Raw genomic sequence first — 27,877 nt, forward strand, 5'->3', positions numbered from 1 at the left:
GGCATCTGAGAAAATACTTGCAGTAGAGGTGTTTATGGAGCGGGAGTAGCACACAGGTCATTGGTAATTGAATTGTAACCGAGTTAGGTCTAGAGGAGGAGCTCTGCCTGACTGATTATTATGGAGATGACCAACAACGCCACCTTGGGACTCTCACCCAAAGAATATTCGGCAAGTAACACCTGACCCCCCCCTTTAACATGAGGGTTCCGCTTTTGTAAGAACCATAAACCAAAGAAAAATACAAAGGCACGTTTGACAAATGAATACAAAGGCGTGGTTTACAAATATAAATTCAATCTTTATTTTCTTTCAGCAAAAATATTATTTTTAAACACAATTATATTTAATTTAGCCAATAAATAACATCAGGCCATGCAAACAGTCTATTCAGGGGAAGCAATGCTGCCAGAAGGGGGCACAGCTGTACTTGCACCGGAACCCCTGCAATTCCAGTGCCCCTTTGTTTATCTCATCTAAATAAGGAAAAAAAAAAAAAGAAACACTACAATGGGCAAACTAAAAAAGGAAAGAACCAAGGCACACAACTAATGAGATACAACAGAAGAAAGCCCTGATACAACAGGTCCGGCGCCGATACCCCTACTGCTCCTTCCTACAACATGAAGACTACTGAGCAGGTTAGATCTGAGCAGCACACGAGCAACCGCGTCAACAGAATAATACTGAGCAAAATGTAACTGAAGAAAAAGCAATGCTTTAACTCATGGAAACAAAAATGTTCAATTAAAGGCAACAAAAACCTTAACTAAAGGCAACAAAACCTTTAACTAAAGGCAACAAGAGCTTTAACTAAAGGCAACAAGAGCTTTAACTAAAGGCAACAAAATCTTTAACTAAAGGCAACAAGAGCTTTAACTAAAGGCAACAAAATCTTTAACTAAAGGAAACAAGAGCTTTAACTAAAGGCAACAAAATCTTTAACTAAAGGAAACAAGAGCTTTAACTAAAGGCAACAAAATCTTTAACTAAAGGCAACAAAAGCTTTAACTAAAGGCAACAAAAGCGTAAACTAAAGGCAACAAAATCTTTAACTAAAGGCAACAAGAGCTTTAACTAAAGGCAACAAAATCTTTAACTAAAGGCAACAAGAGCTTTAACTAAAGGCAACAAAATCTTTAACTAAAGGCAACAAGAGCTTTAACTAAAGGCAACAAAATCTTTAACTAAAGGCAACAAAATCTTTAACTAAAGGCAACAAGAGCTTTAACTAAAGGCAACAAAATCTTTAACTAAAGGCAACAAGAGCTTTAACTAAAGGCAACAAAATCTTTAACTAAAGGCAACAAAATCTTTAACTAAAGGCAACAAGAGCTTTAACTAAAGGCAACAAAAGCGTAAACTAAAGGCAACAAAATCTTTAACTAAAGGAAACAAGAGCTTTAACTAAAGGCAACAAAATCTTTAACTAAAGGAAACAAGAGCTTTAACTAAAGGCAACAAAATCTTTAACTAAAGGCAACAAAAGCTTTAACTAAAGGCAACAAAAGCGTAAACTAAAGGCAACAAAATCTTTAACTAAAGGCAACAAGAGCTTTAACTAAAGGCAACAAAATCTTTAACTAAAGGCAACAAGAGCTTTAACTAAAGGCAACAAAAGGTTTAACTAAAGGCAACAAGAGCTTTAACTAAAGGCAACAAAATCTTTAACTAAAGGCAACAAAATCTTTAACTAAAGGCAACAAGAGCTTTAACTAAAGGCAACAAAATCTTTAACTAAAGGCAACAAGAGCTTTAACTAAAGGCAACAAAATCTTTAACTAAAGGCAACAAGAGCTTTAACTAAAGGCAACAAGAGCTTTAACTAAAGGTAACAAAATCTTTAACTAAAGGCAACAAGAGCTTTAACTAAAGGCAACAAGAGCTTTAACTAAAGGCAACAAAATCTTTAACTAAAGGCAACAAGAGCTTTAACTAAAGGCAACAAAATCTTTAACTAAAGGCAACAAGAGCTTTAACTAAAGGCAACAAAAGCTATAACTAAAGGCAACAAAAGGTTTAACTAAAGGCAACAAGAGCTTTAACTAAAGGCAACAAAAGCTTTAACTAAAGGCAACAAAAGCGTAAACTAAAGGCAACAAAATCTTTAACTAAAGGCAACAAGAGCTTTAACTAAAGGCAACAAGAGCTTTAACTAAAGGCAACAAAATCTTTAACTAAAGGCAACAAGAGCTTTAACTAAAGGCAACAAAAGGTTTAACTAAAGGCAACAAGAGCTTTAACTAAAGGCAACAAGAGCTTTAACTAAAGGCAACAAAAGGTTTAACTAAAGGCAACAAGAGCTTTAACTAAAGGCAACAAAAGGTTTAACTAAAGGCAACAAGAGCTTTAACTAAAGGCAACAAGAGCTTTAACTAAAGGCAACAAAAGGTTTAACTAAAGGCAACAAAAGGTTTAACTAAAGGCAACAAGAGCTTTAACTAAAGGCAACAAAAGCTTTAACTAAAGGCAACAAAAGGTTTAACTAAAGGCAACAAAATCTTTAACTAAAGGCAACAAAAGGTTTAACTAAAGGCAACAAGAGCTTTAACTAAAGGCAACAAAAGGTTTAACTAAAGGCAACAAAAGGCAAGACAACAGTGGCCGTCTGCAACCAAAAGAAAATAGAACATGTTAATACTTTGACTGACCAACATGACACCAAAATCATAATTAATATAAACAAAAATAAACAATAAGGGGTTACCTCGGCTGTCCGCAGCGCAACAGCGGCATCGCTCCCTAAGCTCGCTACCCCGACATGTCACAACACCCCCGCTCACCGACACAGCAGCGACAGCAACCAGTAAACCGCCGGCCTGGAATAAAGTTAAAATCAGAATCTACACAAATACAGACAGCATGAAACTCGGCGCGGACCATACCTGCCCTGGAAACGAAAGTACTGTGGAGGGTGAGGGGAGCAAAAACAGGGTATTTTATCCCCAGAAACTGAGTGAAAAGCCACAGGTGATTGGTTCCCCCCTTAACCTGACACACTCCGGAGCGCACCCTACCAATCAGCCGGTTACAGAGGACGGTGTGAAACAAGGTGGAGAACCTGATACACTGATGGTCTGAGACATTCAAGTCTTCCACAGCGAGAGAACCAATGGACAGACCAAGCGTAAAAACTAAGTCCAAGGTATGGCCACGGTTGTGAGTTGGACTGGTTACATGCTGAGTAAAGTTAAAAGAGTCCATGGTTCCAAGAAACTGAGCGGTGCTGGTGTTGGACTGAGTGTCCACATGAAGGTTAAAATCCCCAGAGATCAGAGATAGTTTAAAACAAGTGTTGATAAAAACTCAGGTAATTCAACGAGGAAAATGGCGTTCTTTTTGGGCGGGCGACACACAGTAACACATAGGATGGGATTTGTACCTCCTGTTTTAAACATAAACACCTCAAAACTGGTGTAAACATGAGTCCTGATGGGAGTGCACGGTGCAATACCTCCTCCACGTCCACAAAGCCTGGGTGAACTAAAAAAGTGATAATTGGGGGGACATCATTCTTAGAGCTGGCTATATTCACCAGACTCCAACCAAGTTTCAGTGAGGAACAGAAAGTCTTGGAGGGCGGAGGAGATAAACTCATTTAGAATACAAGTGTTATTAGAGAGAGACCTCACATTTAAAAGAGCCATCTTACTCACAGTGGGTGGTGGTGGAACAGTGTTACATTTTATGTAACGAAGATTGATTTTGTTTACCCTTTTAAAAGTGCATCGTGGACAGGAAGCCCTTTCTGTGACAACAGTCTGAATAGGGAGATGAACCAGTGAAGTTGTTATTGCTAATGGACGACAGTAGGGGGGGCTGGCGCTGGAAACAGCAGGCAGAGATGAAACCAGAGAAGAAGGGGAAGCAGGCTTCAGGGCGTGTGTGCAGAGTGTAAACTGTCACACACTAAATATGAATACTAGATACTGTCTCTTTTATCTTGTGCCACTCTATAATTAAAAGCTGACTTCTATAAAGGTCTTAAACTGAAAATATAAGCAGGGATTATACTGGGAGGGGTAAAGGTGGGGTCAGGGTTGGCATGGGAATGGCATCTGAACGCGTTTGCGCATTGACTCCAAAATCTCATTTATAGCTAGTTAAACTAGATCACTTCTGTCTGCCATACCTTTGTTTTTAACAAGTCTTGTAGCTGCTAAAGGACTAATAATTAATAACTAATTAATATCAAATTACGTAACACTCATCCATAACTCAAAGTTTTGCATCATTATTACAGACATTAGTGTAAAAGCTGAAGGAGAGTGAGGGCACTCATCTTTAGCTAACAGAGTTTAGGTTTACCTCAAATTCAGTGTTGGACGCCACCCAATTCTGACACAACAGGGAAAACTTATAATTAGTTACTAATTAATTTAGGCTTGTGATCTCAGGGTTGCTACGAGGTTCTTGGCCATGACTGACTTTAGCATTTCATACACACACAAATCACAGAATCAAGGTCTTTATAGATGAGATTTTTATTAAACTACTGACTGCATGACTAAACTACTAAATAGGAAATACATGAGTAAATGAGTGTCATGCCTGCCCGTTAGGTTAAGTTTTCTTTTCTTTTTTCCTCATGTGTCTTGTCTGGTACTTCCTGTTTTATTTTGAAATCACTCACCCCTGTCTCTGTTTCAGGTCTGTGTCCTGCCCCTCCCCCGTCGTGTGCTCACCTGCTCCTGATTGTGCTCTCCCCAGCTGTGTCTCATCACCCTCATTACCTCATGTATTTTACCCCTTGTCTTCCCCTGTCTAGTTGCCAGTTCGTTTGTACCCTAGTGTCGCGTTCCAGCATTTTTGTTCCTATCTCTCGTGTATGACCTCTGATTCTGACCCTGTTTTGCCTTTCAACCTTGCCTTTTGCCTCACGTCTTTTGGATACCTTGGCTTGATTTTGACTGCCTATTTTGTGTACCGTACCTTGCCCAGCATTAAATCTCTGAAATCTGTCCGCTGGTCTGAGTTTGCAATTGAGTCTTTCATTCTTGGTCGCCGGTTCATGACAATGAGAAATAAATGAGCGAGCACAATGAATAGTTTGCATGATGAACAATCTCTAAATAGGATTGACATTAAGTCAACTCAAATCAGTGACCGTATCTTTGGAAGTTTATCAACTGATTGAATGTATAAAACACCATTCGGCAGTGGAGAGTTCAAGGAGCATCTTGGAAGACTGTGAAGCACTTTAATATTAGGTTTAACATGTCTGCTCAAACATCCTCCCTCGTATTAAACCAAAGGTCCATTCTATAAGGATGGGATGCTGCTGAGTTAAACTCACCGACACGTGGTCATCGACATTACCACCCTCGTTACATATCAAACATATATAATTTAAAATATGGAGAGTAACTGAGGCTTAAGCTCTAATGTGCGCATGCATTCCTATCAGAGACTTTAGGAAACTTGTGACATAAATATAAGTCTAACAGGATAAAGTAAAATAATTGAGGTAAAAGAATAAGTATTAATGAACTGTAATTCAGAGAGTCACAGAACTGTAGTATCTCTTATCAGTTAAAGCAATGGCAGGAGGGATGAGAGGGAGAGCGGACAGATAACACTCATCCTCTCTGTACATTTAGGATCAACAATCAACATTAAGCATCAGTCCAGTAACTTCAGTTGGTTATTACACATAACATATTAGTAAATGTACATTTTAGTCATAAAGTTCTTTATTTTCATACAGTTTTTGGAGATCTCCATCTTGTTGCTCGAGTGAGTCTTTTGATGTTAGCCAGAAATCAAGGAAAGTCGTCCTCCTACAAGAGCCATAAATTAGCTGGCTTCACTCATTACTGACCCAGAGGTCATGTGAACAGGAAGAAAAAGAAGTTAATGATTTTAATTCTTCATCATGGGATCATCCTCAACAGTCTATTAGCATTCACTGGTTTTAACATTTATCTGAACATTTCATTTTAAAGAAATACATTTGTGCAAAAATAAACAGATTATTTTACAGTAAATAGGAGTGTTTGAAGCTGAAGGAACTGTTCGTAGTGCGTTCCTAGTCCAAGTAGTATTGACCAATCATGTATAAGCAGGCTTTGGCTGCATGCAAGTGTGGAGAGCAAAAGGGGCGGGAAGGTGGTTATTCATCTCTATAAACAGACATCTGCATGCAAGTGCTACTTATTAAGTGCTAATACCTAAGTTAGGTCTGGTGCAACATTAAAGTTTCTCTTGAGGGAGTAAATAAAACATAATAATGGAGCTGATGTTTATAATCTAGGAACCTACAGGATTTGATGAAATACATAATCTTGTTTATCATGCTTTTATGGGTTTTTACATTCTGATCTGCTCCCTCGACAAACTAACTTCATCAACAGATCTCAAGAATTAAAGCAGAACTTGGAGAGAGAAGTACATTTATTCACGTCATCAGCTGTGTAACTTACTGACAGTCTGTAGGTTTGACAGGAAGTCACAATGTGGACAGACTTTAACCTTTGGTGTGTTTGTTAGAGTTTAACAGAACACACGTTATAGCAGGCAGGACAACAGAGACTCTACGATGTCCATCTGTGTGATTCTGGGGCTGCTGCTCTGCATGAAGGCACGAGGTAGGAGAAGACACCATCTCATTTATATTATGAACAGATGCAGCCATTTTTCATAAACACGCCTCTTTATTGTGATTAATAAGAGGAGCAACATAAAGTTACTCAGGTTTAATCATATGCTTCCTAATATATGAGCAATATGGTGGAGTATATTAACATCAACCAAGTGTTCACATATACAAGAGGAAGGACTGATTTAAGAATCTGACAGGAAGGAAACACACAGTGGAGAGGTTTCATTATGGTAAATATGTCCAGTGTCTCTGTGTATATTTAACAGCAGGGAACACATTAAGACTTAAAACAGTTTAACTCCAAGAGAACATTGTGGAGTCATTAATGTGACATCACTGTGAGCCTGAAGCCGTTTTGTAAAGTTAGTAAAGTTAGTAAAAACGTCTCAGATCCAGAATTTAAAGCAGCAAACAAACACCTTATTTCAGGTGTTGAGCGTTAAAGGCCAACACGTCTGCATGAAAATTCAGTCCCAAAACCAACATGAAGATATTTTTGACAACATCAATTTGGAGGACGCTTCTGTCCAAAAACATCTCATGTTTTCCCTCACATACACACACGGAGAACAATTTGTGGTTCTTACTCGAGGCCAGTTTGACACATGAACCGAAGCAGCTAAGAAACGACGCTGGTGAACAATAGTGTGCATGTTAGAGGAGGGGATGGAATTAGCAACCGCCAAACACAAGGAACATGTTGGCTTTGTTACCTGCCACTGAAAATATCTCTTCATATCTCAATATTGTTTGTAAAAAGACGTTCTTAAATGAACAATATAGTCAGTGATTAAGGTTCAGTACAGGGGTACTCAATTAAACTTCAAAGAGGTCCAGTTAGAGATTTTCTTTCTCAAGCAAAGGTCCGGAACATCATAATGTCTGACCTGCGTTATGATTCAGTACCATACATTTATACATTTTGAACGTCTGTCAAATCAAATAAAGAAAATACAATTAGGCTAAATAGTTTTTACAACAGCGCTAACAACTTTTACACAGAGCTCTCATAATTTAACAATAATAATAATGAACACTTCAATATTGGTAAGGAAATATACTGTGTGTTTGTATGTCGGGGCGTCGGGGGGGTCTCCCCCAGGAAACTTTGAGTGTCAAAACCTTTATTTCCTGTATTTGTGGTTTATTGTATGCCCCAGTTTGTGATGGAAGTGTCTTTATTTGTAAATGAAAACAAATAATATAATGTCTGGTACTACTGGTAGTATAATGTTGTCCATGCAGAAATCACATGAAAGAGAGAGACAGCTTTACCTCTTCACTTAAGCTGCTGTCTCTCTGCCTCCTGACAGAGTTATCAAGATGTGACCATAACAGGGGGATTCACTTTATATTTTATTTTATGTTTTGCCAAAATGCAGTTGCATTAAACTTTTTCTCATGGTGAGTTTTAAAAGAGGCAATGACTATGAAATAAATAACATTTAAACGCACTGTACACTGACGGACTGCTGGAGAGAGCGAGAGCGAGGGGGAGAGAGAGAGGGCACATACCGGTACATATAAGAACAGAACTGTGGAAATAAGAGGAAAACTAGTCATGATGATGAAGCTGATGTAGCTCTGTGTAACTCTCAGGTTTATCAATAAAGTGTTTGAACTAAACTGCAGCCTGGAGTCTCTGTTAACAGAGACAAACAGAGTGACAGTGTCAGACAATGTCCGCGTTTAATAATCGCCACAGTCACGGAACATATACGAGTCTGTCCAGTCTTAAAAGCTCGGTTTTCTCTACTGCTCTCATTTTAGGGCACGCCATGTCTTCTTTTCCCTAACTCACTTATTTTCTCCCACTGTGTCTCTGTAACTCTCTTGTCGACTAGCTCTTCAGTCTGTGGCTGCTTCCCAAGTCTCTTAAATTGCATCCATGTTTCCTTCACTTGCGTCGTTCACTTACGTCTTAGTCCCTCCCACCAGAGATGCATGGAGAGACGCGAGGAAACCAAGAGAGGAGAGAGGAAACGAGGGAATGTTTTTTAAGAGACATGAGACGTCCTTTCCGATGAAGCGTCACGTGCTGCGACGTCCGTTTGTGATGATCACGTCAGCTGATCATCGCTGGATCATCTGTCAGTCTGTTTTAACAGCTGTTTGTGTCTGCACACATGTGCTCTGTATTCATTCTAATAAACACACAGTAACAGTGTTTCCTCTCTGTAACCTGTTACCTGTGTAACAAACACCTGCACATGAAGAACAGGCTGCAGTCTGTGTTCCTGCTGCAGAGCCATACGGACATTTCTCACCAGCACTGTGTCTTTATATTATTTGTTCATTATTTACATTTTTGATCACTGATCATCTGATCTGAATTCATTTTTTAATAAGCCCAAATACTGTCTGTTCATGAACTATGAAAATGATTCATTAGGCTCAAAGTTTCAGGATAAATAGAAATCACGTCACGCTGATCAAACCCGACCTCACTGATGATCACTCTCACACGTAGTGTTACCTGCTGACAGAGAGACTCTCCTGCTCCCTCTGAATTCATTCATTCATCTGTAATAAAAGTTAGCAGGGGAATAACTGATCGTGACGAGAGGTATTTTTTAAGATTCAATTTAATAGAAATGAATCTGTTTTTGCTGCTTTTGATTTTTAAACTTATTTTTACTCAGATGTTGACTCAGAAAACAAATCAAATCTGCAGTTATTCACTGCATTTTATATATTTTATGACAAGTTATGATCAATATTTCGTTTTAAACGATCATGAGTGTCAAATACCAACTCATTATACCGACGTTGTTTATAGTCGGTTTCAAGGCGCCCTGTAAAGTCTGTTTTAAGGTCCGCTTCTTTCTCTCTGCAGTATGAAACTCCGGTGATGTTGTGAAGTTTCACATGAGTCCGATCTGCTGCAGCGTCCAATCACTAACTGATATCTAATAAGGGGGCGTGTCGGACAGTAAAAGACTTCCGTGGAGGCTGCTCTCATGTGTCCTCGCTTATCGCTCATCTGAACTCCCTCCTCTCTCCTCTCTCCCCGCTCCTCGGAGCAGCAATAAGACCTTTGAGACGATCCTCAATATGGTGGCTCCGGAACTACTTCCGGTTCGGGCGAGGAGCGAGGAGCTATCAAATAAGAGACTTGGGAAGCAGCCAGGATCTGTATTCTCACGCACCCACTGGGTCAGTCGCGATGTTCTTGGACCCCCAAATCACTACCGCAAAGACAAAAAAGCTGCGCAGGTTAAAATAGATGCGCTCCTCAAAACTTTAAATAGGTCCAGGTCCGGAGACGACGGCAGTTGGGTTCGGATCCGAAGTATTCTTATGACTCCTGCGTTTGTCTAGACAGGAAATGATTTATTTCTGGATGGATGTCAAAGAGCTTTCAGAGAGGGCTATGATATAACGAGTCATAGACAGTCAGAAAAACTTAACTCACAATAACAATGCGTTAGAAAGGGAGAAAACAGACCTTAAAGAAAAGCTAAAGACGCTAAATTTAGCGTTAGTGTTTGTGATGCCAGAAGTGAGCCGTGACGAAGCTACATTCATACAATGAGTCACCAAAAACTGTGTCTGACCTTTCTGTATGAAATCACACAAACTGTTGTCTGTAGATATGTTGAGCAGAAGTGTGATGTTACTGTATCACTGTGTTGTTACAGGAAGATTATAAGCAGTTTCCTATTTACACATCCAGCATACATGTGGAGTAATAATAGTATTCATTAAGAGATTCATTTAATGTAAATCCAACATTCACTTCTGTTTCAGGTGTGTTTTTGCACCTTCACATACAAGGAGACAATTTAATATGTAAATACTGAATACAGATAATATACGTACAGATTATTTGAATGTCTTTTCTTCTTGCAGGTACCAGCGCTGTGACTCCTGTGTTTGTGCAGACAGGACATGATTTACTCCTGGATGTGGAGAAACATGTTGATCTACGAGAGTCAGATCTCTTAACATGGAGTGTCAATGGCAGTAAAGATATTGCAAGATATTCTGATACTAGTAAAATAATTTTCAGGAGTTATTCAGGAAGAGCTGAATATTTTTGCACAAAATCTCTCTTTACTGTTGAAGAATGTGCAAGAGGATGACAGTGGAGATTACAGAGCAGAGGTTTTTGGTGACCAGCGCATAGATGTAGCTGAATACAAGGTCACAGTTGTGGGTAAGTTACTGAACATTTCAAATATTAATACACAGTCGTTTCCTGTATCAAAACTCTTCACACCTGTTATTGTCCCTGCAGATCCAGTTTCCCCGGTGAAGCTGACAGTGAAACACTGCAGCACAGACTCCAGTAACCTCACAGTGACCTGCAGCACTCTGGACTCTCTCATCAACAGCACTTTTACATGTGTAAACCAAACCTGCTCTCATGAGAGAGGAGAACTATCAGAGTTTACGACATCTGCTGCTTCTCTCCGTGTCTACCTGGAGAATGGCTTTGTCATCTGTAACCATAGCAACCAGGTCAGCTGGGAAAAGGATGTTGAGAGGATTGAAGATCTTTGTAAAGAGTCTGCTGGTAAGACTAAGAACAAAACTCCTGTGTATTAGCCAATGAATAAATAAACGTAACAAACACTGAATGAGCTAACAAGCTGGGCGTGGCAGCGCAGTATACCTGCTACTTTGTGCAAAAATATCAAAACAATGATACTAGAATTTAACTCACCGAAGAGCAGGAGCACAGATTTCTTGGACGGACAGAAAATCACACAGAGACAGATTTTTTGTTCATTTCTGCATGAAAAAATTCCAAAAAGGCTCCAACATAACACAATGAAATTAAGTTGTGTGACTGTGTTGATGTCGCCCTAATGAGGGTTTTTTTTGTTTTTTCTGGAGCCAGCATCAAGTGTAAACTCTAGGAACTGAAGTCTTTTGCACTTCCACATTGTCTTCATTTAAAACACTGGAACTTTTTGCTCTACCTGCCATTGGCGGGTAAACCAATTATTAGATATAATGTCAATAATAAACAGTGGTAGAAATAAACCAAGACATATACTTTAGTACTGAACTTATAATGTATCTATACTTTTACTCCACTGAATTTAGAAAGAAAGAAAGATAGAAAGAAAAATATAAAGTACTTAAAAACAGCTCCACATTTAAAAAGTGGTGTAGGCCTACGCAGTAATGCTTTAGTAATAATCCACTGATATTAAACATAGCACTCTGAAATAGGCCGTCCTGCACAGTGAGTGGGCTACCTTAAGTTACTGTACTGTAGGACTATCGGGATTAATAAAGGTTTATCTTATGTTATTGCAGGGCTTTTGCTTGTAATGAGTATTTATACACTTTATTATATTTTTTTTGAGTACTTATTTCATCACTGCAACAAAATAAACTTTCATTAGTGCAGCTCATTAATAAACTGCACAATGAAACTTGCAGTAGCTCTGATCAAGCACTCGGCTCTCTTCTTCATCGCTCATCCGACTGACATTCAGTTCTGCTAATGACCATACTGTAGCTCAGCTGTTAGCGACAGCCTCTGCTGTTTCCTGCTAGGTGTCTCAGGTGTTTAGCTTCTCCTCTGCCTCCGTAGTGACAGCGGCACATGTCAATACTGTAGTTTAGATGCAGTGATGGCGAGGCTAAGTGAAGTGGAACTACGTCTCCATAACATGGAAACTCAATAATTAGCTGCTGTAGCAAGTCCTCATTAGCCGGTGATGCTAATGTAGTGTCAGTACCCCGTCCGACAGCCCCTGTAGAGCCGACACCCCGACAACACCAGGTTGCCGGGGTGGCTGTGTGACTGTCTAAAGGACGCATAGCAGTAAACAGAGGACGCCCAGGGTCTGCCAACGACTAGTTCACGTTTCTAACAGCTGCTCTGTTACACCTGCTACATGTCAGGTGCGACGAGTGAACGTGTAAACTCGTACTCATCAGATTGTTGACGCATTGGAGATAAAGTTTAGCTGAAGTTCAGGAGCAGGACCACCTTAATCAATCATTTCCTGTCATGTGCTTATATAAGCTGCACCGCCCTTCTCACCTGTCTGTTCTCGTTTCTCGTGCCCCAACCCCCCTTCCCTTCTGTTATATCTTTTTCTCTTTCCTTAGGGTCCGTCAGCCCGGGAGCTGCTGCTGATCCCCAGTGAAGCCTTCCCCACACCGCAGCCTTATTCATTGTCACTATCCTCATATTCATATCGTTTCACATTTTGTTTTTAATGACTAAGTTCATGTTTTGTGTATGTTGTGCATGTGTAGCTGATTTCATGCTGTTCCTCTGATCCACAGTTGATGGTAAAACATTACATGTCTGTGCCTTTAAGTCTTGTAAATAATATGAAATCAAGGATTAACCTTTTCCACAGCCATTTTCAGACAAGACTGAGTATTAATGTAGTAAAAAATGTAACCTGCAAGTTGCTCTTAAAGGGCATATGTAAAATGTGTTCATTGGTTGCTAGCAGAGCTGTGAGCTTGTGGCTAGCAGTATGACTCAGCAGATTCCACTCTTATAATTGGGGTTTAACATTGTGCCTCATAATATGAGTTTCTTTTTTTATAATTTCGAATGTAGTTTGTTGCAGTTTTACGGTGAACATTTCTTCAATAATATAATAATATATAAGAAAAGTTACTCCTCATCTTCTTGGTGCTCTACACACTGATAGCTAGCTCTCTAGCTGTGAACACAGGCAACAATTCAGGGACACATTATTGGTACAACAAATACAAATGGTCTTCAAGACGTTTGTATTTTACCTCATGGCTGAAAGAGCAACTAGTGGTGGTGATGTTAAGTGTCTTTTTCATATAGTTTTACAGCTGTTTGTGCTGACATGACGCTCAGTGTAAGCTCAAATTAATTCTTTCAATTTCAGGTTAATTCAGAGGATTTATTAGAAATACATGTTTAAGAAGCATTTTGCAGAAGCATCAATGTGCGAGATGATGGAACATTAGGACAATATACAACAGAAATATAAGCAATTACACAACTCTAAAAATAGAAAAATATGAAAATTCAAAATATAAATATTTACAAAACACAATACATATATATACATATCAAAACCATCGCCTGATTGAAATGTTTATGTACAGGTCTCTCTCCGTAGAGCTGGTCACATAAACAATAAGCTCTATAAACTAGGTAAGGAGATTAATCACATATCAACAATCAAGGGGGATTCCATCACAGGTACATTTCTTGTTTCACAGTTTCACAGATTGTACTTTATTCTTCATTTTACTGTTGTGTTTGTACACAAACTGGTTTTATCTGCTCTCAGCTTCTTTTTCTCAAACAGCGGCTCCAGCCTCTTCGACTGCCCCCCCTTTAACGTGCGTTCTGTTGACATTTGATCATCTGCATTGTGTTAAGCAAATTCGCCCCAAAAACTTTTGGTTTTAACTTTGAATCAGTATGAACAGTAATCAGTAGGGCCGTGTGAGGATCCGTAGTCCTCAATGTTGTGTTGACTCCCACCCTCTGCCCCTTGCTGCGTGTAATCCCTACACTCTCTTCCCCTGTTTCCGACACTATCCACTGTCCTCTCTTTCTCACTAAATAAATGCACAAAAAGCCTAAATAAATAAATAAATGAAAAAGAACAGCATGTCTATAGGAGAGAGGACATTTTTATCTGTGTGTGTACCTGTTTGTTGCTCTGCAGCGCGTGTGTGTATTGCCCCTGCTTGGTACGCAGGTACGCAAGGGGAAAAGAGTGACACAGTCCAATAAAGAAGTAAAAATGCAAAGCAAAGTTGTTCTGCTCCCTTTTTCTTTTGTGCAAAGCCTCTGTAAAAAAAAGTACTATAATCAGGCCATGTCTACAGGTACACAGGTATTATTGTAAACTGAGTTTTTGCCTCCTTTGTTTCCCAAAAAATCCCCGTCCACACAAGCACGGTTTTAAAAAATCCCTGTCTTGACAAAAACACCAAAACACAACAGTAACACTGCCATGAGAATGCCACACCAACAGGCGACGATATAACCGGGGGTCCGTTTCACAAAGCAGGTTCAACAAACTCTGAGTCTAACCCTGAACTCTGAGTTGATCTACTCTGAGATAGGAAACTGAGTTTTCGGTTCCAGAACAGCTGATCAGAGTTAGTTCAATCAACTCTGAGTAGGTTCAGCCAGAGTTAAGTGCGTGTACGCTGACAGTAAAAAGTCAGCATTAATGGAGCCCCGACACCACGATTCACCATGGCAACGGTACACAAAAAGAGGTCCTCCTACGTCACACCAGTGGAGCTCGAAATCCTCACGCGGACGTTCAGCGAATACGAGCATGTTTTTAGAAAAATAAAGTAACACGGCTGCAGCTGCAAAAGAGAGAGAAGCGGCGTGGGAAGAAACTGCTGCTCGAGTTAATGCGCAAGTTTGAACTGGTCTATTTATTTTATACTTAATCACGACCGGAAGCTAAAATTTATATTAATTTAGGAGCAATCCAGTGGAAGAAAAACGTACATGGAGGCACTTCAATCATATTTTAAATATTAAACTAATGAAACATCATTCAGTGGCTGTTTTAAAGTGCATTAGCTTTATCCCTAACATGATGCTGACTTCACATACATTATAATTTATGTTGATTAAACTGAATTGTGTTAGTTTAAAAAAAAAATCCAATAACTTCTTAAACGTCTTATTTGAGTGCTCTCGGCAGTGGTGGTGGAAAATCTGAAAATGATGACTTTGACACAGATACTTTGACCCATCAACAATAAGTTGTATCATAAAATGTGCTTTTGCAAACAGCACAGCCTGCAGGTACATCTGGCCCTGATGCTAAACATGAACAAGCTACAAAATAAAGACGGCACTGAGTTTAAGATTGTCTTGTTTTCCGACATTAAAAAACCCACATGGTAAAATAATAATTCTACAATTAAGTTGCAATATAATTAATAAAACATTGATATATATATGGGCTTAAATTTACGTAAAGCATTACATGTATTTTGTATACGTACATGAGTACATGTGACAGTGTGTGCAGGGCTTCAGATGTTGATATGTGAAATGTTATTTCATTGCATAATAAAACAGGGGGCGGTGATTCACTTGTTTAAAACGTATGTTTGAATGAAAAGTGAATAATTAGGATTTTGTTGATTTTTTCTAATTCTGTCAAAATGCAGACTTTGACTTACTCTTATAAGATATGAAGAACAATTATGATCGAAACGACGATGGGAACAACAATTGCAGTGACATCATTGTTGTTGCCATGACCTGTGGAATCTGTGAAGAAAAACAAAAGCCAGATTAGAACATCATACCTGTTTGAAGTCATGCTGCTTTAATGACAGTTTGCTACTGTAGCTTCACCTGCTGCTCACCAATGCTTTTGAAATAATGCAGTTTTACTCACAGAGCTGATGATTAAATATCATACAGTTTATTTCCAACAGGCATTGTTACAAATTTAAACTACCAACTTTATGAGTACATTTAAACAGCAACATCCTCCTGATTATACAAGTCACCCCTGCAGAGGTTAATTATGAAAGCATGTTTTGAAAGTCAAATAATAGTGGAGAATTTCACTCGCCATTTTTAGGTCTACAACTTTTCATGCTAGCCAATTTATATGGCAAAACTTTTCTGTCTGTCCGTTTTCACAGAAATATAGGTAGTTTTTATTATTATTATTATTATTAAAAAATATGTGTATTTGTTTCCTGTCCAAGACAGCACACAGCAGTTTACAGTGAAAAAGTTTAACTCGAGATGGGCACAAAAAATCGTTAACAAGTTCAGCACAACAAATGGTTCTTTTAATATTTCAAGCCTGCTATGGTTGGACCTAATGAATGATGTTGAATCTGCAACCAGAGCAACTGTTACTTAAAAATCCTTAAATCTCACGACCTACATACCACTAAAACAAAAGGACAAATACATGTTTTAAACCCATTTTTGAAACAAACTGAATTTATCGATTGTTTCATCAAAGCAGCTGATTAACTTTTCATTCTAATCCAGGCTACAATAAACACTTTGCCTGACAGTAAGACAGTTGTTTTGTTTTTCAGTCTTACCATCAGACTTTTTACAAAGATCTTCAATCCTCTTGACGTCCTTTTTCCAGCTGACCTGGTTGCTATGGTTACAGATGACAGAGCCATTCTCCAGGTAGACACGGAGAGAAGCAGCAGATGTCGTAAACTCTGATAGTTCTCCTCTCTCATGAGAGCAGGTTTGGTTTACACATGTAAAAGTGCTGTTGATGAGAGAGTCCAGAGTGCTGCAGGTCACTGTGAGGTTACTGGAGTCTGTGCTGCAGTGTTTCACTGTCAGCTTCACCGGGGACACTGGATCTGCAGGGACAATAACAGGTGTGAAGAGTTTCGAAACAGAGAAGTACTTTGTATTAACATTTAACATTTTAAGAAACTTACCCTGAACTGTGACCTTGTATTCAGCTACATCTATGCGACGGGCACCAGAAACCTCTGCTCTGTAATCTCCACTGTCATCCTCTTGCACATTCTTCAACAGCAAAGAGAGATTTTGTGCAAAATATTCAGCTCTTCCTGAATAACTCCTGAAAATTATTTTACTAGTATCAGAATATCTTGCAATATTTTTACTGCCATTGACACTCCATGTTAAGAGATCTGACTCTCCTAGATTAACAGGTTTCTCAACATCCAGGAGTAAATCATGTCCTGTCTGCACAAACACAGGAGTCACAGCGCTGGTACCTGCAAGAAGAAAAGATAATCAAATAATCTGTACGTATATTATCTGTATTCAGTATTTACATATTAACAGCGATCACTTGGCTCCTAGTATGTGAAAGGTTTTGACAAACCACAGAAAATTATCACCTAATTCTGCAGGTGAAAAAAACACCTAAAACAGGAGTGAATGTCGGATTCACACAACATAAATACAGCTTCCAATGAATGCTACTTTAGCTCTCTGTTCGTTGAATGTGTATTTTGGCAACTGTTTGCTATTTAGATACCTGTATCAAGTGTTTCAGTGATATTACAATGTTAGGGAGTGTTCAGTAAAAAAAAGTACACTTATCATGTTGCAGTGTATCCTCAAAAAACTGTTTCGTATAATGAAAAGTTTTGCACCATTCCGGATGCTTTATAGTACAAATGTTGCTTTGACAGGGTCCCTCTTTAGTGTTACCAATGACTGTATGGACGACGCGTGTCAATCTGCTCTCATTGTATGAAATTGATGCCAAAATAACCCCTGTGATAGGCGCTGCCATCTTGGGATGGTGACGTCATTTGGAGCCAGAGCTGTGCTGTAGAGATCGGCCGGTGGAGCCGCCGTCGCCACTAATGCAAAACAAAACACACACTTAATTTACTGAAAAAAACAGCAAGGATCCCGCAACAACACAAGAAGCTGTTCTGCTGTTAAATACATTGGTATTTAACAGCAGAACAGCTTCTTGTGTTGGTCCAAAGTTAATGTTCTCTGATATGGAAACTTCAATGACTGGTTTCTGACACTTTACATTAAGGGTACAATTTATATACTGAAGTAATGCTTAACTAATGCATGACTCATGATGATTTAATGCATGAAGTAATGCAGGTCATGAATTCCTGTTGCTTCATCATTAAGAAATGATGAAGTCACTTTACTTGGGGGACACAAGTCAAGGAAGTAATGGGGACCTTGTGTGACGTGATGATGTAGTAATGATGAACTCAATTAGCAAATACTCCCTTTTAGTGATGTTCATGAAGTCATCATTTTACAAATGAGTATTACAACGTGAGCAATGCAACAGCAACCACCACAGACAGAACTCGCTAAGTGTGTTTTCTAACTGACACGTTTTCTAACATGCTATCCAATGTTAGCATGTAAAGCTAGCTAACATTAACCCACTATAAGCTTTGATGGGTGAGCCTATGTATTGTGTCATTGTGTCATATTTGCAGTAGAACAAGTTTGAGTTTATTTGTCATATGCTTCACAACACAAGTGTCCACCGCAAATAGGACAAATGACATTTTATTTAATTTAAATCAGATTTTCTCTGACTGCTATTTGTAAGACGATCTTTTTGGGCTCACCGTCTTCGGACATTACACTCTGTGACACCATATGTCTTTGCTGCTTGACAGCTGTTTTTGACTCTGCTGCACTGATAACCACTATCTTAAAATTGGCATCATTACTCCGCCCTAGTTGTTGGTTAACTTGGCCTACTTTTGAGCGATTTAGTCCCAGACGATCACCATGTCCTTCAGTCTTTCATTCCCCTGCCTCTGTAGTTGTGAGTGATGGCTGACCTCAGACGTGAGGGGTAGACTACGCTCACTTTTCGGATAAGTGGTATTTGCATTTAAAAGTCTAGACAATCCCACTTTTTCAGATGTATTTCAAGGTAAAAAAAAAAAAAAAAACATGTTATACAACCAATACTGTAGTTATATTTAATGCTATAAAAAGGTTCTAACACCAAGATTGACAGCTCTGTTGACAAATTTCTGTCTTTGAGTAGCAGAGTAGAGGAGGAACCATGAGAGGAGATGTAACTAAAATAATAAGTACATTGTGAGGAGTTTTTGCCATCTTTTTGGTAAGTTGGCAGTTTGGTAAGGATGTAAATGCCACGGCTCTACCGATCTCTACTGCGCAGACACTTGCTTTAAATGCACAAGATGGCCGGGCCCACTCCAGTGGGTATTTTGGCTTCACTTTTTTTACAACAGGGGGAGGTGGAGACACGTCATTCATCTTTTTATCATTTGGTAAGACCCATGAATTGGCTTACAATCATGCAGTTTATACACAAATTATTCTGTCCCGTTTCACAAGTTCCAATAATGAATGAGAACAGCCTGCAAGTTACAACATACAATCCAGGTGGCAAAGAGTTGTATTATGTAGTCCAAGGGTAAAGTAAGTGTAAAAGTAGGCGGGAGAATTTCAGTCATGTGGTATAGCTCTTAGTTTGAAGTATTCACCGTATTCACTCTGATGAGCAGGCTGTGGCTGATTCTAGTATTTTTGTCATGGTTTTAGTTATACACCTGCAATATTCATTCTGTTTGTCTGCAATATTCTGTTTACTAATTCTCCTGTCATTTCAGACCCGGTCATCCTCATCTCTCAGCTCCCCTCACCCTTAGTTCACTCACCCCACCTCCTCTCCAGTTCCACCTCCTAACCACTCCTACCTCATCTAGACAAGTCCCTTCACCTGTAGTCTCACCTCACCTGCTCCTCATTCCCTAATCACTCCCCACACTATTTAACATGTGCTTCCCCACTCACCCTCTGCCAGATTGTCATAGTGTCTCGTACCTATACCTTCCAGCGTTTTTGTATCCTGCCTTATTATCCGTTTTTGATCCTGATATCGACCCTGCCTGTTTCCCGACTCTGCCTCAGCCTGATCCCTCTAACTTGGTTTTCCTGCCTGGATATTTTGTCCTTGTAACCTGTTTACTGTTTCAGTAAAGAAACTGTTTTTTTGTGAACTCTGGTCTCTGAGTCGTGCATTTGGGTTTGTCTTTGGTTTTGACGTGTGACAGAACAATCTGGCCCAAACATGAACCCAGCCGACTCTGACAAATTCAGACTAGAGATGGAGGCGCAGGCTGGCGCCTTACGCCACCATGACCAACAGCTCACAGCCATCGCCGGAGCGCTCCAAGAATCCTCAGCACGGCATGACAAGAACCTGGAAGCTCTACACGACCAGATTCAGCGGCTAACGCTGCTCTACCAAGCGTCACCTACTGGTCCGGTTGCTGCAGCGGCTGCTGCTCCGCCTCCCAGTCCTCCTGCTCGTGCTGCCACCGGACCGGAGCCTCGTGTCCCCTCCCCGGAGCGTTACTCAGGTGAACCTGGCGGATGCCGACCTTTTTTGATCCAGTGTTCCCTGACTTTTGAACTGCAACCTTCCTCCTTTCCCAATGAACGCTCCAAGGTCGCTTATATTATTTCTCTGCTCACTGACCGGGCCAAGTCGTGGGGAACGGCCGAGTGGGAGAGGCAGTCTTTGGCGTGCGACACCGCTGAGACATTTTCAGCGGAATTACGGAAGGTGTTTGACCACACAGCTTCGGGCTGCGAGGCAGCAAGGGGATTGCTCAACTTACGACAGGAGGAACGGCGAGTGGCGGATTACTCCATTGAGTTTCGGACAATTGCCTCGGAAAGTAAGTGGAACTCTCCCTCTCTTTATGATGCCTTTTATCATGGACTGTCGGATAAAATAAAAGATGAACTAGCCGCTCGAGAATTACCCATCGGGCTTGATGCTCTCATAGAACTGACTATACGTATTGACAATCGCATGAGAGAGAGAAAGAGGGAGAGACTCCAGTCCACAGTTTCCCGTGCACCTGCTCGCCCTTTTCCTGTCTTCACAGAGCCAGCAAAACCGACATTCACTTCGCCCTCGAGAGCCTTCAACGACTCGGAACCCATGCAGCTGGGAAGGACTCGTCTCACTCCGGAGGAACGGCGTCAGCGACACCTGGAGAAACGGTGCATGTACTGTGGACAACTGGGACACTTTGTCGCCACCTGCCCTGTAAAAGAGAAGGCTCACCAGTAATCCGGAGGGCGCTGGTGGGCCGGGCTCGACTTCCTGAAATGCCCTCTCGACCATTAATCCATGCTCAGTTCCTGCTGGATGGACACACTCACACAGTGTCAGTTTTCATTGACTCTGGAGCAGACGCCAACTTCCTGGACTATCAGATGGCACGACAGTTTAACATCCCACAGAACCTCCTGGAGGTCCCCATTCAGGCCAGCGCTCTCGATGGTCACCTTCTTGCCTCTGTCACCCACCACTCTGCTCCAGTGCACCTCAGCATGTCAGGTAACCACCATGAGACCCTGTCTTTTCATTTAATTCATGCCCCTCAACTTCCTGTTATTCTTGGTTCCCCTGGTTATGTAAACATAATCCTAACATTGACTGGTCTACTGGAGTGATTTCTGGCTGGAGTGAAAAGTGTCACGCTATCTGCCTCAGAAATGCCTTGTCTCCTGTCCATGGCTCTCCCTCTCCTCCTGTGTCTTCTGATCTGTCTAAGGTGCCGCCTGAATATCTGGATTTAAAGGAAGTCTTTAACCGATCCCGTGCCACTTCTCTGCCTCCCCACCGACCTTATGACTGTGCTATTGACCTTCTCCCTGGCACCTCTCCCCCCAGAGGTCGTTTGTTTTCCCTGTCTGCTCCGGAGACACAGTCCATGGAGAAATACATCAGTGAGTCTCTGGCAGCTGGTCTTATTCGACCCTCTTCGTCCCCTGCAGGAGCAGGATTCTTCTTTGTGGACAAAAAGGACAAGACTCTGCGTCCCTGCATTGACTATCGAGGGTTAAATGACATCACAGTGAAAAACAGGTACCCCCTCCCACTCATCTCCTCTGCATTTGAACTGCTCCAAGGTGCCACTGTCTTCATCAAATTAGACCTCAGAAATGCTTATCACTTGGTCCGCATTAGGGAGGGGGATGAATGGAAGACAGGATTCAACACCCCCAGTGGACATTATGAATATCTAGTCATGCCCTTCAGCCTGACTAACGCACCTGCTGTTTTTCAAGCCCTGGTGAACGATGTACTTAGGGACATGCTTAACAAATTTGTCTTTGTGTACCTGGACGATATTCTAGTGTTTTCCAGATCCCTTCAGGAGCATGAGGGTCATGTGAGGAAAGTGCTGCAAAGACTATTGGAGAACCAGCTCTTCGTAAAGGCCGAAAAATGTGAGTTCCATGTTCCAGAGGTTTCTTTTTTGGGATTTATACTCAAAGGAGAGAGCATCGAGATGGACCCGGCTAAGGTCCAAGCGGTCACAGAATGGCCTCAACCCACATCTCGCAAACAACTACAGGGATTCCTCGGGTTCGCCAACTTCTACAGACGTTGCATACGGAAGTACAGCTCGGTGGCGGCCCCTCTCACAGCCCTTACCTCCTGCAAGAGCTCTTTCTCTTGGACTCCCCCTGCTGAAGCCGCGTTTCAGGAGCTTAAGCGACGCTTCACCTCTGCTCCTATTCTCACTCTCCCTGACCCCTCCAGGCAGTTTGTGGTGGAGGCGGATGCCTCGGACACTGGTGTGGGGGCTGTCCTCTCTCAACGGTCAGCTAAAGATCAGAAAGTGCACCCTTGTGCTTTCTTCTCCCGGAAACTGTCGGCCGCCAAGAAGAATTACGACATAGGCAACCGGGAACTGTTAGCTGTTAAGTTGGCATTGGAGGAGTGGAGACACTGGCTTGAGGGGGCAGAGCTCCCTTTTATGGTTTGGACAGACCATAAAAATTTAGAATATATACGCTCTGCTAAAAGGTTGAATTCCCGCCAGGCCCGGTGGGCTCTGTTCTTTAACCGTTTTCAGTTCTCTCTCTCCTATCGCCCAGGTTCCAAGAACACCAAACCTGACGCTCTTTCTCGACAATTCCAAAAGGAGGAGAACCCTGTGGAAACTGAAAATCCTACCCCCTTCCTGCGTGGTCGGAGCTCTGATCTGGGACATAGAGGGTAAGGTCAAAGATTCCAATTCTGACTTTCCTGCACCTAGTAACTGTCCAGATGGCCGCCTATTTGTCCCAGATCATCTCCGCTCCCAGGTCCTGCAGTGGGGGCACTCCTCTCGTCTGGCATGTCACCCTGGGGTGCAGCGCACCCTGGCCCTCATCCGACAGCGGTTCTGGTGGTCCTCCATGGAAGAGGATTCACGTGAGTTTGTGGCTGCCTGCCCCATATGCTCACAACACAAGTCTTCCCACCTTAGCCCTGCGGGTCTCCTCCGACCTCTGCCTATACCTCATCGCCCCTGGTCCCACATATCCCTGGACTTTGTTACTGGTCTGCCCTCCTCTGAAGGTAACACGGTCATTCTGTCGGTTGTTGACCGCTTTTCTAAAACTGCACACTTTATCCCTCTGCCCAAACTTCCCAGTGCCAAAGAAACTGCTGAACTTATGCTACATCATGTTTTTCGCCTGCACGGCCTCCCCAGAGACATTGTTTCTGACCGGGGGCCCCAATTCACCTCTTCTTTTTGGAAGGAATTTTGCAGATTGTTGGGAGCCTCTACCAGTCTGTCTTCAGGGTTTCACCCACAGTCCAACGGCCAGACGGAACGGAAAAACCAAGAAATGGAGACTGCCCTGCAGTGCGTTGCCTCTCATGCTCCCTCTTCCTGGTCTAAGCAGCTGTTGTGGGTCGAGTATGCCCACAATACTCTCCCCACCTCCGCCACTGGTCTATCCCCTTTCCAGTGCTCCCAAGGTTATCAGCCTCCCCTCGTTCCGGAACAGGAAAAAGAGGCCAGTGTTCCCTCTGTCCAGGCGTTCATCAGACGCTGCCGTCGCACCTGGCTTAGGGCCCGCTCTACTCTTCTTCGGACCTCTGAGAGGTATCAGAGAGCGGCTAACCGGAGGCGCTCCACAGCACCCGAATACACTCCGGGCCAGCGAGTTTGGCTCTCAACCCGGGACATTCCGTTATGGGTGGAGTCCCGGAAGATGGCTCCCAGATTCATCGGCCCATTCCCTGTTTCCAAGATCATTAACCCTGCAGCTGTACGCCTGCGCCTTCCGCGCCTCCTCAGAATACATCCCACCTTCCACGTCTCTTGCATCAAACCTGTCAAAGAAAGCCCTCTGCAACCCGCCTCTAGACCCCCACCTCCCACCCGGCTCATTGATGGGGAACCGGCTTATACTGTCAAATGTTTACTCAAGTCGAGACGCAGAGGGAGGGGGCTCCAGTATCTGGTGGATTGGGAGGGCTACAGTCCTGAGGAGCGCTCCTGGGTCCCTGCCCGCAGCATCCTGGATCCGGAGCTCATCTCAGAGTTCCATCACTCACATCCTGACCAGCCTGGTGGAACGTCAGGGGCCGTTCCTTGAGGGGGGGGTTCTGTCATGGTTTTAGTTATACACCTGCAATATTCATTCTGTTTGTCTGCAATATTCTGTTTACTAATTCTCCTGTCATTTCAGACCCGGTCACCCTCATCTCTCAGCTCCCCTCACCCTTAGTTCACTCACCCCGCCTCCTCTCCAGTTCCACCTCCTAACCCCTCCTACCTCATTTAGACAAGTCCCTTCACCTGTAGTCTCACCTCACCTGCTCCTCATTCCCTAATCACTCCCCACACTATTTAACATGTGCTTCCCCACTCACCCTCTGCCAAATTGTCATAGTGTCTCGTACCTATACCTTCCAGCGTTTTTGTATCCTGCCTTATTATCCGTTTTTGATCCTGATATCAACCCTGCCTGTTTCCCGACTCTGCCTCAGCCTGATCCCTCTAACTTGGTTTGCCTGCCTGGATATTTTGTCCTTGTAACCTGTTTACTGTTTCAGTAAAGAAACTGTTTTTTTGTGAACTCTGGTCTCTGAGTCGTGCATTTGGGTTTGTCTTTGGTTTTGACGTGTGACAATTTTGAATACTCTACAGTCAGCAAATTTGACAAACGTAGGCCAAAGAAATGAATTCATCAACTATTTCAATATGATCATCTGTGAACATCTCTGAGACTGACAGTCTGACTGTGAAGACTCTAAAAGGAGAGATATGGACATTTTAAAAGTTTCACAGATATCAAAGTTGTTTTCTGTTTTTTGGGATTCACAGCATTGAAGTACAGATTTGTTGACCGGATGCTGACAATTCTGTCTCAGTATAACGTACTAAGACCTTGTGCAAGAATGAAAAATGTGAATTTTAATAAAATGTATTATATATATTTTATCACACGGGGGTTGCCCAGTATTTTACATCCTTTCCTTTTCTGTTGTATTTACTTTGTCAGTATGTCTGTGCGTACTTTCAGTCTACCAGTTATCTATTGTATGAAGTAAATTAAGCTTTGCGTAGCAGAATCTCTGAATACAACTTACCCATCCATCAAATGTTATCAATAAAGAATGAAAATACAAACTTTAGTTGAATAGATCGAGTATTTCTATTACGTTTCAACTTTGACATAAATCAGAAAGACACACACCTCTATGTAGTGGTAAGTTAATTTAATCTGTAAAATATATATGTGTTCAAACTTTTTAGCTCTATTGAGAATTTGTGCAGCTGCATTTTGAATTAATTAAAATGTAACACTGAACAGCTGATTTTGGGAGGCGGTTGAACAGACCATCGCAGTAGTCTAGTCAACTTGTTATGAATGCATGTATTAATTTGTCAGCATCTGATTTTGACAGATGTTCTTTAGATGGTAAAAGGCTGAGCTTGTGATTTGATTGATACAGCTTTTAAAATGTAGATCACTGTCCATCAGAGTGCCCATATAGTCTGTTTATATGCAGATCATTAACTTCAATAAGAGGTGTTTCTGTGCTATGGTGGGATCGGAAACCTGATTGATGAATATCTAGAAGGTTGTTTGATGTGAGATAATTATTAAGCTGGGAAAAAAATGTTTTTTTCAGTGTTTTGCTGAGGAATGGTAAGTTGGAGATGGGCCTGTAGTTGACTAACTGTTACGTCAAGGTTGCTCTTCTTCAGAAGTGGTTGAATGACAGCTGTTTTAAGTGATGTAGGAAATAAACCTGACTGGAGAGAGCAGTTAATCATTTGTAACACCTCAGGTGCTCGACAGTTAAAAACATTTTTAAAAAGGGCGATAGGGACAGGATCCAGGCAGCAGGTGGTGGGCTTGAGCTGCTCAACTGTTCGTTTTAAGATGAAGTAAGTCAAAATAGGACATGGATAATATTCCATCACATATAATACCAATCCTGTATCAGCAGGCTGCGGCGTACGCAGGAAAACAGTCCCTGTGGACGGCAAAAGCAGGCAGAACGTAATGCAACATCCCGGCTCCCATCAGCGGCTATCTGATGATGATTTAGCTTCTTATTCATCTCTTTAAACAGACATCCACATGCTGACAAACCCTTCTAGATCTAAAACTCAGCTTGAGATAAATTCCCTGACGCAGTGTCACGAAAGCCATTCAGAGTTCAGTTTTCACCAACTTCCTCTAATGCAGAAATGATCGATCTGACCTCCATTGCATCATGTTGTTGAAATTTTGGCAGGTAAGACCCACAAGACACACAGACAGACATATAGGCAAACAGACAGACATATCGACAGACACACACACAGACAGACATATAAGCAAACAGATAGACATATAGACAGCCAGACAGACGGATAGATTGTTCTCTAGGTCCCACATGTGTAATTCAAAGATAAACTAAAAGGAAGAACACTGTTGAGAGTTCAGTACAACAAAAACTCTGTAGTTGTATAAGTATGTGTATATCTAGATACACTGTTATCCCACTGGTCACTATTGTTGCCGTCAACATGTTTACTCATACCGTGACCACACTGAACAAAGGTGAGTGATTGTAAATACATATATCAATTCTAAACACCTTAAAGATGTTCTTCTTCATATTAATGCCACATGTCCAAGCTTTGAAGCAGTCATCCTCCTCTAATTATGCAACCAGAAGTAATCAGCTCTGGTCATGTGACAATATACACTAAACGTGAAACTGTACGTATGTTATCAAGAGGTTTTATTCTTTCAATATTTTCTGGAAATGTATCAATACATCATTCAGTAACATTTTTAGGACCTTTTAACTGAAAAGGTTTTTTACGGTCACTATTGTGACCTATGGGATTAAATGGCTACATGTCAGGATGTTCACCAGTGTGCCCAGAGGCTATATCGCAGTCAGACTATCGCCGATGGGATCCAAGATTGTCTTTAAAACAATGCAGCAGTACAACGTCTACAAAGCTACTCAAAAATTGCGAAACATAAATCCAATATAGTTCTTACCTTGTGTTTCACACAAAAGCAGCAGCGATACAAAGAGTGCGGTGGGCCCCATTCCTCACAATGACCTAAAGAGGAAGTGATCCGCCTTTAACTGTACGCAGACGTTTTTTTCCTCAGACTGCACTGATGTTTCAGTTTTTCAAAAGAAAAAATCTAGTGTTCTTTTTTGGAGCAAAAAAAACAATCATGAAAAGAGAATTGGCATGTTAGCATATCAACAGTTTGTATATTTACTTTATTATATTTACATCATTGTGACATTAGGCATACTGCATACAGTAAGAGCTCCTGGGCCGCAGTGTTCCGCTTTCTAACAGCAGTAAAACTTCTCATGAAAGAATGAAGACATTAACCCATTTGTATTAGTCTGTTTGCCACTGAGACAGACGCACTGCGTTCAGCAGAGAAAAAAAGTTACAGTGTAAGTGCTTTAGAAGTGTGAAAAACATATCTTTCTTAATGAAGGCTTTGAATAAAGTGCTAACTTTCTGTCTTCAGCCGCAGTGACA

At 41.4% G+C, this 27,877-nt stretch overlaps 1 protein-coding gene and 1 long non-coding RNA gene across 2 annotated transcripts; one reads left to right on the forward strand and one right to left on the reverse strand.

The window, feature by feature from the left end:
- The first annotated feature begins 6,502 nt into the window (after positions 1 to 6,502).
- LOC138612225 (uncharacterized) lies at positions 6,503 to 12,855 on the forward strand. The gene is made up of 4 exons (XR_011309626.1): positions 6,503 to 6,587; positions 10,454 to 10,760; positions 10,842 to 11,120; positions 12,677 to 12,855. It is a non-coding gene; the product is annotated as an uncharacterized lncRNA (long non-coding RNA).
- A 2,880-nt stretch (positions 12,856 to 15,735) lies between these two features.
- On the reverse strand, positions 15,736 to 27,420 carry LOC138611184 (uncharacterized). Its single transcript, XM_069684159.1, has 4 exons — positions 27,369 to 27,420; positions 16,985 to 17,290; positions 16,625 to 16,903; positions 15,736 to 15,824 (listed from the first exon to the last, which is right to left on the reverse strand). The coding sequence occupies exons 1-4, from the start codon at positions 27,418 to 27,420 to the stop codon at positions 15,736 to 15,738; spliced, it is 726 nt and encodes a 241-aa protein (XP_069540260.1).
- Between the last annotated feature and the right edge of the window lie 457 nt (positions 27,421 to 27,877).

The sequence above is a fragment of the Semicossyphus pulcher genome, unplaced genomic scaffold (assembly GCF_022749685.1).
Source record: "Semicossyphus pulcher isolate SPU_LCO1_2020_fin unplaced genomic scaffold, fSemPul1.0.p SCAF_7, whole genome shotgun sequence".
Lineage (NCBI taxonomy): Eukaryota > Metazoa > Chordata > Actinopteri > Labriformes > Labridae > Semicossyphus > Semicossyphus pulcher.

Excerpts from the sequence above, each read along its gene's own strand:
- LOC138611184 (XM_069684159.1), bottom strand. The coding sequence starts at position 27,420 with ATGGGGCCCACCGCACTCTTTGTATCGCTGCTGCTTTTGTGTGAAACA. Across the intron at positions 16,904-16,984 it reads ATACAAGGTCACAGTTCAGG|ATCCAGTGTCCCCGGTGAAG; the intron begins GTAAGTTTCTTA and ends TTGTCCCTGCAG. Across the intron at positions 15,825-16,624 it reads TCTTTGTAAAAAGTCTGATG|ATTCCACAGGTCATGGCAAC; the intron begins GTAAGACTGAAA and ends TTTTCTTCACAG.